This window comes from Chionomys nivalis, chromosome 21 (assembly GCF_950005125.1).
Source record: "Chionomys nivalis chromosome 21, mChiNiv1.1, whole genome shotgun sequence".
Lineage (NCBI taxonomy): Eukaryota > Metazoa > Chordata > Mammalia > Rodentia > Cricetidae > Chionomys > Chionomys nivalis.
In genome coordinates, this window is record NC_080106.1 from 39,867,964 (window position 1) to 39,882,022 (window position 14,059).

At 39.7% G+C, this 14,059-nt stretch overlaps 1 protein-coding gene across 5 annotated transcripts in view; it reads right to left on the minus strand.

Moving 5' to 3' along the window:
* Positions 1 to 14,059, minus strand: part of Phkb (phosphorylase kinase regulatory subunit beta) — a 182,629-nt gene that overhangs the window by 89,971 nt on the left and 78,599 nt on the right. For all 5 annotated transcript variants that reach the window (XM_057754198.1, XM_057754194.1, XM_057754195.1 and 2 more), the window contains 3 exons: positions 8,475 to 8,538; positions 3,954 to 4,049; positions 2,682 to 2,879 (listed from right to left, as the gene is read on the minus strand). In XM_057754198.1, the coding sequence (XP_057610181.1) occupies positions 2,682 to 2,879; positions 3,954 to 4,049; positions 8,475 to 8,538 (358 nt within the window). The remainder of the gene's footprint in view (positions 1 to 2,681; positions 2,880 to 3,953; positions 4,050 to 8,474; positions 8,539 to 14,059) is intronic.

Sequence of the window (14,059 nt, forward strand, 5' to 3'; positions counted from 1 at the left end):
CCTGCAGAATCATAAAACATGTTAAAGAAACAATCACGATTCATTAATTCTAGAATACAAAGGCATAAGCAGTAAAGCGGAAGCCCGGTGGATGGGCAGGAAGTCAAATCAGGACTCTCACTGCTCAAAGACTGGCTGATTTGGAGGCAGTGGAACCAGTCATGAACACTGAGAAGGGTCAAAGTCTTCGTTACATTTATTTCCAGGCTGGGCAGCTGGCATTACTTAGGAGTGGAGGAACAAGAAATATGGAAATCAACTCAAAGCCGTAAGAGCAATTCAAAGAGAAAAGATGACACCCAGAATTGCTGTCTCAACTTTAGTACTATGGACATTTTGACAAATAACTCATGTGCGACACGGGCTATTTTACATTATTCTCAGCCTCCACTAATCTGATGCCAACTCAAGCAATAATAATAAAAAAAATCTATAGATCCTGTTCAGTCTAGTTTGGTAACAAAAGTATTCAAGGTTATGAACTGCTGGCTTAAGTCAAGGAGTAAGACACAAGAGGGGGAATTTCTAAAGAGGACAACTCACATTTTGTGAATGATAAAATTGGTTAAATGGTTGGGGCTAGCAAGACGGTTCAGCGGGAGAGATTGACACTTGCTGTCAAGCCCAAGGGCCTTACTTCCATCCCCAGAGTCCACATGGTGGAAGCTGTCCTCTGATCTCCATATGCTCACTGTAGCATACTCATACATATGGGCACATGCATGTGTGTGCGTGTGTGCACAGACGCGCCCAGTCAGTAAAATGATTAATTTTTTAAAATGTGGTTAAGTGGCGAGAAGAAGCCTAGAGTGAGTCAGATATGGGCCTAAACGGAGGCAGCGTGTAGGCCACCTAGGTGAAGATGTGTGTCTAAGCAGCAGGTGCACATGTGCGCAGGGCACCTTAGGCACACTATGAGTCAGGGAGAGAGTACATCATTAGCAACAATGGCCATGAGAGCTTGGTAGGAAAAAAAGCACAGTGACAGTGGATCACAGAAGTAGAAGACGGAAACTGACAAGGGGAGTAGGGATGGAGGGGAAGACGTGGCCATAGCAACCAGAATACTCCAAAAGAGTGAACAGAGTTAATATATACAGGCACCAAGATGTTCAGGAAAACAAGGCGAGAGAAGCAATAATCACTCTGACCCAGCCACTGAAACTGCCTGCAATCAGCCAAGAGCTAGGAGGAGGCAATCACAGTGTCCCAAGTCAGGGCCGCTGTTTTGAAAGCTTGTGAGAACTTTTAGAGGTAAGGCTGGACTGACAGCCGACAGAGCAAGGCACTAGAGGTAGGCTTTGAGAGTTATAATTTAGAGGCTTTGCTTTCAGCTCGACTGCCCAAGAAGCACATAGTTCATGCTGCCAGAGCCGTGAGACATGCCTTCCTGCCTTGGTGGACTGTATCCCTTGGACTAAGAGCCAGAATTACTCTTTTACCACATAAATTGTTTCTGTCTCCAGTCCTGTAACCCAGTAAAATAACTAATACACCAGGTCTACACACAAAACACAGATCACGCTTTTCAGGGTGACGGTTATAGACAGAAGACAGAAGATGGACAAGAATAAGCACTGAGGGAGGTTTAGTTTGTATCTTTAGTTATAGGCATTAATGTGTTTGTGCCAAAGGAAAAATTAAGTTGGGAGAAGCAAAAGGGAGGGAAGGTAGAAGTGGGGAAGATGAGGAACAGAGTCACATGTCCTATCAGTGAAGAAAATGCTCAGTGGGCTTCCCAAGAAAATGAGTAAAAAACAAACAAACAAACAAACAAACAAACAAACAAGATGTACATACACAAAGAAATATATGTGTATGTGTCTGTATCTATGTAATATTTCTCCATATGTAAGGCCTCAAGAAAGAGTGATGGCATCTTCTATGAGGCACTGATGAAGGGAAAGATGCAATAGAGGCTGCCACACAGAAACAAGGGGTTAGCAGCAGGAATAAGGCAAAGAACTGAGAGCCGGTGTCCAAGGTTGGTTTGCTTTTTAATAGGGGCTTTTCTACAGGATCACACAGCAGAAATGACAAGAAGTCCAAGCAGTTACAAAACTGAGTCAGCATAGGTATCCTGGATTTGGGATGGCAAGTACTCAGGCTGTGGCTTCCTCTAGCTGTACCCAGCAGGTGGAGAAGGGGGTGGAGGAGTACAAGCTGTTTTGTTTTGTGAGAGTGTCTCTCTGTGTAGCCCTAGCTGGCCTGGAACCCACTATGTAGACCAGATTGATCTAAAACTCACAGAGATTGCCTGCCCCTGCCCCCTAAGTGCTGGCATTAAACACGAAACACAATGCCTGGCCCAGAGTAATAGCTTTAATGAGATCATTTGCTTAATAACATAAAAGCAGATCACAGATAGAAACAAAACCATGTAAGAGAAATAGGCAAAAGACTGAAAATGCTAAAAGAATTATTTAACCACTGAATCCATGTGGCCCATGTGGTAAAAAGCATTAATACTGTTTGAGCAGTTACTACGGATCAAGAGCAATTCTAAGCATCCATACATAAAATCATCCAACCCCCAGAAAAGCTCATGGTATAGGTGATATTATTTTTAGCAATAAATAATGTTTATTTATTATGGAGCAGGATCTTAAATCAAGAAGTCAGTCTCCTGGATCTGTGCTCTCCACCACTTGCACGTGCTGGCATGGACCAGTTCGTGGTACCTTAATTTCAGCTGGTTTGTAATAGCGCCTGTTGGGATCTTCTAGTGATGTTCTGTACCCGTCTCTCAAGAAACGTTTAAATCCATATTTTCCTTTTAATTTTCTGACCACTTTATCAAGTGTCTGGCTGAAGAGAACTTCATCGTCCAAGGCAAACGCAGGGTAACTGATGCATGGGAGCAGGGCAGCGTCTGTGTTCTAGGGACATTAAGACAAAGAGACTGCTGTTTTACAAACAAATAAATAGGCAGATAAGAGATAAAGAGACTGTGAGTGTCTGCAGTGACGTGACCAACACGGTACAAGAAGAATCACATCAAAGTCAAAACCCTTATCAAGTGACAGCGACCTTAAGACAGACAGAAGTTTCTATGATGTGTTTCTGTAAGCCTGATAGAACAGATAACACTTTATCCATTAACAAAATGAATTTTCCAGCTTCAATATTAGGCTGTAACTTAAAAATTACAACTAAACAGAATGTAAAAAATGTAATACTTATTACCACAACTTAGTTAGTACAGAATTTGCCTACAATAGTGAAAAGGGAAAACTAACAAAAGGCCCAACAACTGAGTAAATCAATAGCCATTAGAATTTATATTACAGAAGCAATTAGATTCATATTACAGAAATTTGTTTATTGAATGGAAACATGCTTGCCCATAAAAACCACTAACATAATTTTTAAGGCAAAAATTATGTTCACTAAAATATGTGGAAATGTATCAGAATGTTGCCAAAGACTATTTAAATGGTAGGATAAATGGATAGAACATCATTAAATAAACAGATAATACTTCTTTATTGGTTTTGTATTCATTACAATCTGGCATTACTCATATAAAACAGTTAACTATTCTACTTGGTGTAGTTTTTGAAGGCAAAAACCATAAACAATCCCTGGGAAAACATACAGTCAGGTACAGGAAGTATATAGATGTTCATCAGACAAAGAGTCAAACATGGTCTGCCACTGTGCCATGCTGAAAACAAATTTTTATATCCCATTATTAAAAAAATGATTCATTTGTTAAAAACAGAAAAACAATGTCTATTTTCCTGTAGTCTAACAAAAGACTCAAAGGACTGGACAGGTCTGTCTAACTGTTTACTTCCTGACCAGCATCAGAGGCTAGAAAAGGAGATACGTCTCCACTGCATCTCCTTATCCTGCATGAAGTCAACACTGTAGTGTGTGCTTTTGAACGGTAGATAACAGCACAAGAACTGTAACGAGAACTCATTCTAGTCTGCGGCACATCATCTCACATGAGAGCGTGATTCTCGGGGCAACAGTGAGCACAATGTCTGCCTGTTGCGATTGTGAGCGTCGAGATCCACAAATATAACTGACCAAGAACAGCCCTGGAAATCGAAAAAGAAACACATTTCAGAGAATTATAAACCATGTGGCATTCTTTCTGTGAGAAAAGACAATTCAAAAACTTTTTATCACTGAATGTAACTCTGTAAGAGATTATTAAAGATTAAACAAAAATTATTATTATTATTATCATTATTATTATGCTTTACATATAAATAGATGCTTTGCCTGCATTCATGTTTGTGCACCACGTGACTTCCTGGTGCCCATGAAAGCCAGAGAGGGCATCAGATCTCCTGGAACTGGAGTTACAGACAGTGAACATCCGTGTGGCTGCTAGGAATTGGACTTGAGTCTTCTGGAAGAACACCCAGTGCCTTTTAGACATCTCTCTTGCCCTTTATTTTCTTTTTGTATGCTTTCAATATTTACTGAATTTTTCAAAACAATCATAGAATCATCAGATATTATTTTAATATTTTCCTCTTTTCTTATAAATCATGTTTTGACCTTATAAGTTGTCTAATAAATACATTCATTTCAATGAAGAAACAGTTTAGCTACTATGATGGGATAAATCAAGAAATAACTTTGATTAATAAATCTGAGTTGTGACTACCTAAATAATTTTGATTATATTATGAAACTAAACAAGTTTAGGTAACAATCCAGAATTATATATAAAATCATGTTATAGTACAAAGTGATGATAGGAGAATCTTAAGTTACAACACTGGCAACTCCTCTTCATAGTTCTCATGGCTGTCTTCATGAAAAACCACATGTGGCTAGGGCTATCCCTCCAACTGAAGTTGACAAACCCTTGCTCAAAAGAGCAAAGAGAAAATCCAGTTCGCCACAGAAACCCATTTAATGAACAATTAGGCTATATAATTTCCCTACACTTAAAAAAAACTTTGAAAAACAAGAAATTTGAATAAAAAGACATATATAAAAAATGCCAATTGATCTGCAACATGCAAAAGAAAAATGTTGCCATTTAGACATTAGTGCATTTCATACTCAACAGCACAGTATAAATGAACATAACTTTAATGGGAAGATGAATATTTTTAAAACACATAATAAAAGGGCACTAGAAAGATTGCTTCCATTATTAAAAAAATACTCAAAAAATAAATGAGAAAAACCAGACATCATATATTTTAGGTAGTTTTACAATCACATTCTAAATCTCATCCCAATTCTACCCAACATCAAAGACTCACACACTCTGAAACTCTAAAGCCTGGACTCAATCACTTGACTGAAATTTCAAGCCTAGGAGGACCAGGCAGGAAATCCGAGTGCCAGACTCACTAGTTATATCTGCTTCCTGTTAACTCGAGTTCTCTGTGAGCATTATCTTGTAAAACAGAATGATTCCTCATTCAGAGCACCATCTTCAACAAGTCTCTAACTCTGGTAATGACTTGATAAAGGATGAGTGAGGCTCCCTCAATAGCTATACTGCAGCTGAACAGAGTCCTGGGCTCCCTATGTTCCTACTGGCTTTAGAAAGCATCGCTAGTAGCTGCTCTCGTCAGAGTACAACATATTCACTGTGACGTGAGCAATAATGAATTTGAACACTGCTCTAGAACACACAACTGACCCAGATGCAAGGCACATGGTAATATATGAGAACCTCACAACTGGCTTGGGTGGGAAAGTGGCACTAAGTCCCTGGGTCAGGGGGAGAACTGAGGATCAAAACCAGAGCCTGAATTCTGGCAGAAACAGCAACAAGCAGACAGAAGAAAGTAAGTGGGTTAGAGGTGTGTGAACACACAAAACAACAGGAGCTAATATATCTGTAGGCCAATAACTATCTGTCTGGAACAGGACCTTTAAAATATATAATCTATGAAAGGATAATTTGTAACAAAAAAAGCAAATTTGGTAAATCTCCCTATTATGTGATAAAATAAACAGTAAACTACTATTTTCTGACCACAAATAAGTAACTTAGTTATTTAAACTCATCAAGTATTTGTTGTGGTCCCAGTTTTTATCTGCCAGTCTTTTTTTTTTTTTAAATATTTTTTATGGTTTATTGAACTTTATTTTATGTGCATTGGTGTTAGATCCCTTTCAGACAGTTGTTAAGCTGCCATGTGGGTGCTGGGAATTGAACCCGGGTCCCCTGGAAGAGCAATCAATGCTCTTAACCGCTGAGCCATCTCTCCAGCCCCTTATCTGCCAGTCTTGAAGACATATGCCTAAAGAAAAATAATCTCATGAGGTGACACCTCCTAACACTGAGACGGAATACCAATGAACTCTACATTTGTATAAAAATATCTATCACACTATAGGCATCATGGCCCAGATTTCCAGGAGGGAAGGAAACAAAAAACAAAACCCCAAACCATACAAGAGCACTTAGAAGCCAGTCTTTCACATCACTGAGAGCCCTCACTGAATTATCTCCCGCACATTTCAAAGGAATGCAGATATCTGCTCTGTTTTGAACATGGCAGAACATGAGCAATCTGTCATCACCAATTACAGATTCTGACCTCGGTGCATTTGTCAGTCTCTTGCCTCCCACAAATAAACACAACAACAGGAAAAGACGTGTTATGGGAATTACTTGAGAGACCCTCTTAACTTTGGCCACTTGATATTTATTTTATGTGTACAAGTGTTTTGTTTGCATGTATGTATGTGCCTCATGTGTATGCCTGCTGCCTACAGAAACCAGATGGGTTGTCAAATCCCCTAGACCTGGAGTTTAGTTGGTTGTGAGCTGCCATATGGGTGCAGGGATTAGAACCTGGCGGAGCTCTTAACCATTGAGCCATCTCTCCAGTCCCCAGGTTGATTTTTAGCCTCTGCTCCCTAAAACCACAGTTCTGTAGCTCTGTTGACCCTACCCAGAGTCTCCTTACAACTAACAACTCAATCTTTCTGTTCAAGTTAGTATCTGCCATTGCTTGTTCTAATAGAGACAAGATGATTGAACTTGACCATCACGATGGACATGAGCTTTAGCAGTATGGAAGGCTGTCCTCTACCCTTCGGCCTCATGACCAAAACAAACACTTCTGAGGCTACTGAAATACTTGTTGATCTGATAGTTTCTGTTTCATTTATCACTTTTTCATGTACACTTTGGTACGCAAATTGGCCGCTTTTAGGTTTTGTCTCACCGGAACAGGCCTTTATGACTGTCTTTTTTCTGTATCTGTTCCCATTACTACTTGTGTGGCTAAAGGAAAAAGACCTAGTTTGCTTCTATTTCTACCTGCTATAATAAGTGAACAGCCCATTTAGTAACACTTAACTATGTGTTATGTTAAAAACAGCCATGCTCTTGACTGCAGTTTAGAATTCCCGAGCATTAAAACTCTAGGGCGGCTATAGCCCTATATACCAGGTCAGGAGGGAGCCTAGGTGTCATGAATGCTCTTTGAATTTCTGTAATGTTTCTAATGTGCACACAAGATTGAAAACCACATTCAGAAGTAATACTGGCAGAACATTTATAGCTAAGACTCAAAATGCCTGGCTAGGCAGGTTTCAGAAAGAGCACAGCTTTGCTAATCAGGCAGGGACAGCAGTCACGTGGACGGTGTGGCCACGCCTGGAGAAGAGGGGCGCTGGGAAACAGCATGCGCGGCGTCAGGTTCTTCAAAGGGAGGTACACCGTGACCAAAACCAAGCCAATCACTACAGCCTGGACCTCAGCCCGACTCAGTTTTCTCCTTGGCAGCCTAGGCAGGTCTGACCTTTCCAAACTGCTGTTATACTAAACGCTTCTGGTTTAATCCAGGAAGCCTTGAGAAACTCTAGAGGAGTCTCGGTTCAGCCCAGTTTGTTAACTTCCTTATCCGGCTTCCTTTTCTTATCACTTTAGCAGAGTCCACTTCCCTGGGGTCAAGGACATCACAATAAAACTCACAGAATCAACTAAACTGGACTCACAGGGGCTCACAGAGACTGAACCAACAACCAGGGAGCCTGCATACGGTTGATCTGGGCCCTCTGCTCTGCATATATGTTACAGTTGTGTAACTTGGTCTTATGGGACTCCTAACAGTGGGAGCAGGGGCTGTCTCTGACTGTTCCCTGCTTTTGGGACCCTTTCCTCCCAATAGATTGCCTTGTCCAGCCTTAACAGGAGAGGAGGTGTCTGGTCTCACCACAATTTGATACGCCATGACTGGTTGATGTTGATGGGGTGGGGGGGGGGCTGCCATTTTTTGAAGAAAAAGGGAGGAGGAGTGGATAGGAGGGGAATGGGGAACTGCAGTCAGGATGTAAAAACAAACTAACAAATAAATAAAAAATTACACTACTGTCAAATAAAAGTTAAACCTCAAGTGGTAAATTATTTCAAAGCAAAGCTGTTAGAGCATGGGCGGCCACATACATTTCAGATAGTCATAAGTTTTAAGGAAATTGATAACAGACAGTAAAATTACATAAACATGCAATCAATCAATTAATTTTTTTTTTACCTGGTTTCCAAAGAGGTTAAATCCATTAATTGCTTCTAAGGCTGCTTTTGCTAAACCAACAGAGCTAGAGAGAAGGAAAAACATTATTTTAATTTTATTTTTTATACTAATCACCCCTGAAAACTATTTCGAGGTTAACCTTGACTTAGATTCTACCACTGAATGGAGCAATTTTATTTCCGTTCATGAACTCCAGAAAGAATGGTGAACTTGAGGGTGAGCCTCGTGCAGTCACCGCCCAGCTGAACATTACTCAGATCAATGGTACGGGCTCTTCGGATGTCAATTCTGAGCCTTACACCAGACACCAGAATTTGTGTGTCATATACCTATTACAGAATGCAATTTGGCATAGTCACTCAAATATGCACTTTCTAGGATCCAATAAAATCGGCATTACTTTATGTTCACAGAATTACCGATCACCGTAGCTCTCATTCTGGCCTATATTCTCTGTAATAAAGTGAGTGCTATTTCCCTCAGTGTTCCACTCCTTTGGCCTCTCAGAGGCTACACATAACAGTGCTGAAAATGACTCATTCCATTAAAAATACAACGTTCTATACAAGTGTTCCAAGAAGAGTGGATTTTCATCCTTGCTTAGATCATGCCTGTTTCTGGTGGAACTGAAGTTCTCAAGTCCAGTTTACTTTACTTCCTGCACATCTGTATTTGTTTTACACAGAGCTCACATCATTGAAAATCAACAAACTGTCATCAAGTCAGTATTTCTCTATTATAGTCCCCAAATAGCAGCAGCAGCTAGGAACATGCTAGGAATGCCAATTTTCACTCTTCGCTGGGGGACAGTCCCAATAAATCATGTTTAAAAGCCCTCCAAGTGTTTACATGAGTGTCAAATTTCAGAATGATTGGCTGAGTGTGTGGCTCTGTTGTAGGACCCCATCCTCAGGCATGACATTTGCTATCTTAATCAGAGCATTTGTGACTACATACAAGAGATGGGGCGGCATTACACCCTCACCCGAAATTCCAACCTTCTTTGGATTAGCGTCTCCCCACCCCCATCATATCTAATTCTGGTCAGATGCATGTGGCTTGTGGAGATGCTCAAGTACAGAGGGTAGAAGGTGAACTGAAATGGAGGTCAGAAGAGTCATTCCAACCATACAACTGTGACATTGTCATTCATGCTGGGGTGGTGTGTTCTGGTGATGCAGCTACTGCGCTCGCTGGTGTTCCCATGACTACCCAGCACCTTGCTCCTGTAAGTACTGTAAAGTCACTGGCTCATCAAGTTGAACACAGATGCAGTGATCATTGGTTAGGGCCCTGTCTGTGACGAGTAGTAGTTTACCCACATCTCTCCTAGGAAAAGTTCATTGAACAAGCTCAGTGCTTCCTACTTTAAGGCCTTGGATTCTTTTGGGACCTACCAAAAACTGAACAAATGAATGAATAAATTAGAACTGTCATACTAAGCAATTTATTACTGCCTTATCAACATTTATAGATATTTATATAAACTGTTCTCAAACAATTTATTACCAGACAAAAAGTGATTAAACACTTTAAAATCGATGTGGTTGGGAGCGTGAAATGGGAATGGTATTCCTTGTTCTCATTATGTAGAACAAAATTCCAGACATTACAAATAAAACAAACATATTAAGGCTCAAAAGACAAAGAGAAGAAAGCAGATAGGCCATAATCTTCAGAACTTCAGGAACAACAATATGGTAATTTCCCTGGGCTTCCTTCTTTGCCTTATAGACTGACAGCTGCAGATAAACTGAAAATGCAGAGAGACATATCAACTAAACAAGGCTCATGACTAACGACCCTGGAGTATGCAGCGCAGTAGCAGAGGCAGGAACAAGGTGCATGAGAGACTGTACCCTGGAAAGTTGTGCTGTGACCCCTACACCACTTCCCATGGCACAGCCTATGTTCACACAAACACATGCCCTCTCTCTCTCTCTCTCTCTCTCTCTCTCTCTCTCTCTCTCACACACACACACACACACACACACACACACACAATTATGTGGCGAGGGAACTCTTTTTTTTTTGTCCAGCCTCTTTGATGTTCTGTAAGCTTCTGGTACCTTTATAGGCATGTCCGGCATGTCCTTCCTTAGGCTGAGAAAGTTTTCTTCTATGATTTTTTTGAATATGTTTTCTGTACCTTTAAGCTACGATTCTTCTCCTTCTTCTATCCCTATTATTCTTAGGTTTTGTGTTCTCATGGTGTCCCAGATTTCCTGGATGTTTTGTGTTATGAATTTACTGGATTTAATATTTTCTTTGACACGTAAATCTATTTCCTCTATTGTTATCTTCAACACCTGAGATTCTCCCTTCCATTTCTTGTATTCTGTTGGTGATGCTTACATCTGTAGTGCCTGTTCGGGTTCTCAGATTTTCTATTTCCAGAATTCCCTTGGTTTGTGTTTTCTTTATTGTTTCTATTTCAATTTTCAAGTCTTGAACCATTTCCTTCACCTATTTGTTTTTTCTTGGCTTTCTCTAAGGGATTTATTGATTTCTTCCAATTTTTTGTTTGTCTTTTCCTTGACTTCTTTAAGGGAATTTTTCATTTCCCCTTTAAGAGCCTCTATCATATTCATAAAGTAATTTTTAAGTTCATTTTCTTGTGTTTCAGTCACATTGGCATGTTCAGGCCTTGCTGTTGTAGGATTATTGAGTTCTGATGGTGCTATATTGCTCTTTCAATTGTTGAATGTATTCTTACACCTGTGTTTATTTTTTTCTTCCAACTAGTGTGGTAGGAACATGCCTGTGCTTGTTCTTCCAACTGTGGTTTGCACCTGTGCCTATGTAGTCTGCTGGGGTTGCTGGGGGTAGGGGTGTTGGTTACTGGTGGGAGGATGTTCAGGTGCATGGGGTAGCAATGTGGATTGTGGAGGGATCTTGGAGTGGTAAGGTTGGGGGCACAGCCTGGAGGCAGGTATCTCACGTGCTTGAAGGCTGGTAGGGACTACACACACACACACACACACACACACACATATACACACACACACTAAAATTATAAAAAAGGTTTTTCTATTTGATACTAAGGACCAGGAAACAGCAATCATTTAGATAATAGCCAGTCCACTCAGATAAAACTGTGATGCTGCCCTAGTCACTCCAATGCATGCTAAGCTTCTGTGATGCCAAGAAAGTAAAGAGAGAAAGCCAAGGGTTCAAGATGGATGGTAAGAGCCCTTCCCAATCAACCTTGGTATCAGCAGATACTCTGGGCTCTCACCACCCCAATGATTACATTAAAGAAGTGAACATTTCTTTCTTATTAAGATGGTGTCAGAAGTGACCTAGTAGAGAGGCATTCAGTTAAGAGCAGCTGCTGCTCATCCTAAGGACCTTAGCTCAGTTCCTAGCACTCTCATTGAGTGATTCCCAACTGCATGTAACTACAGCTCTAGAGGATCCAATGCCCTCTTCTGGCCTCTGGGGGCATCTGTACACATGTGCACACAAACACACAAATAAATGAAAATAAGAAATCTTTAAAAAATAAATTAAAAGAAAATGAAGAGTTAAACTACAATTTAACTACACACTGCCAGTGAAAATCTCATTTCAAATATAACAGTACAGGCAGAAAGAAAGTAAATGATTAGTAAAAGGTATATGTCATGTAAACACTATTCAATAGAAAACAGGATGATTACAATAATAATAGATGAAGACAACTTCAAAGAAAAGAAAATAATCAGAGAGACATTATATGATAAAAGAGTCAATGCAACAAGAAGACATAGTAGTGCTCAGTATATATATGAACCAACCACAGGACTTCAAGGTATAAGAAGTCAAAGTGACAGAACAGAGAACCGTCAAAGCACAGTCACGCTGGAGACATCAATGATCTTCTTTTTTTTTTTTTTTTTTTAATGATCTTCTTCTTTTTTTTTTTTTTTTTAATGATCTTCTTTAACAAGCTGGTAGAACAAGGGGATGAATCAGTATGGATACAGGAGGACTAAATGCCACTACCACTGGGAACTGGGATACAGAAAGACTTAATGTCACTACCACTGGGAACTGGGATACAGGAAGAATTACTGCAGCTACCACTGGGAACTTGGATACAGGAGGACTTAATGTACCTACCACTGGGAACGGAGATACAGGAGGACTTAATGCAGCTACCACTGGGAATTGGCTTTTAGAATAATCTATATAAGGCAAAACCACACAAATACTTAAAAGTTTGTTATTTCAGTCTACTCTATTTATTATTGTTGCTTGCATGTACATATAATGTGTGTGTACCATGGTCTGTGCGTGGAGGCCAGAGGACTTCTCATGTTGTTTCTCTCTACATACCCTTATGTGGGTTTTAAAGATCAAATTCAGGTTGTGAGGCTTTCAAAGCAGGCTTTTCACACAATGAATCATCACATTGACCCCAAATACACATCTTTTAAAAGTATATGCTAATATACACCAACTCAGACTATACACTGGCCATAAATGGAAGCCTCAAAAATAAAAATGACTTAAGTCACATTGTGTTCTCTGTTAACAGTGAAATGAGTAAAGTTGGTAGCAGACGAATAACAGAATCTGACTGTCCTCTCACAGTAGGTCTAAAACGGCAATAGCCACAGGCTCACAGAGAACATCTCCATGAAATAAAGGAAACAATAGATACAGCCAACATATGTCAAAACATGTATGGAAAAGCTAAAGTAAAATTGGGAGAGAAATTTTATAGCATGTATTTAGAAGCGATTCAAATCAATTATCTAAACCTTCACCTTAGTTAAGCCTTCACCAGAAAAAGAGCAAATCAAACCCAAATGATATCAAGAACAGAAATCAATGAAATTCAAGACAAAAAAGTCAGAAAAGTTATGAAATAATGAGCTGTTTTTTAAAAAAGCATCACTAACTAAAATTGACAAATATCTAGAAAGACTAGCAAAAAAACAAAATGATAGACACAGTGACCAGTATCAAACAACAGAGACACTACAGATATCAAATGGATAATAAAAATACTCTGCATGCATAAATCTGCAACTTAGAAACTCCATAGTCTCCAGAAAAGCAAGAAAACACAAACTACCACTATTTTCTCAATATGAAACTAATAAATTATTAGAAGGTCTATGCACAACAGAAGAAAGCAATTTATAATGGGAGGTTAGGGAGAGTCAATATGAAGGATAAGGAGGAAAAAAATAACACTAAGGATGTTTTAAATAACCACAGGGAATTTTACATTACTTTATATTAGTCTAAAATAACATAAAATGTGTCTAAGTTTATATGTGTGTGTGAGAGAGAATGAAGTTATGGGTATGCCATTTGGGAAAATAATGCTTCCCCCAAGAGCCACATCATGAAAAACCTCCTTTAGAGTTTGCTAGGAGGATCCAAGAGAACCCCCAAATAATAACAATGTAGGCTATTGCTTTTGCCTTTGGTTGCCTCCCAGAAATTGAGAGTAGGACCGTGTAGCTAAAGACATCACCAACTTTGGACACAGGACTTGGAGGACTCAACTTGATCTGACCCCAAAACGTCCTTCTTGAGGACTAGCTTTCACAGTATTAGAAGGTCTATGCACAACAGAAGAAAGCGAG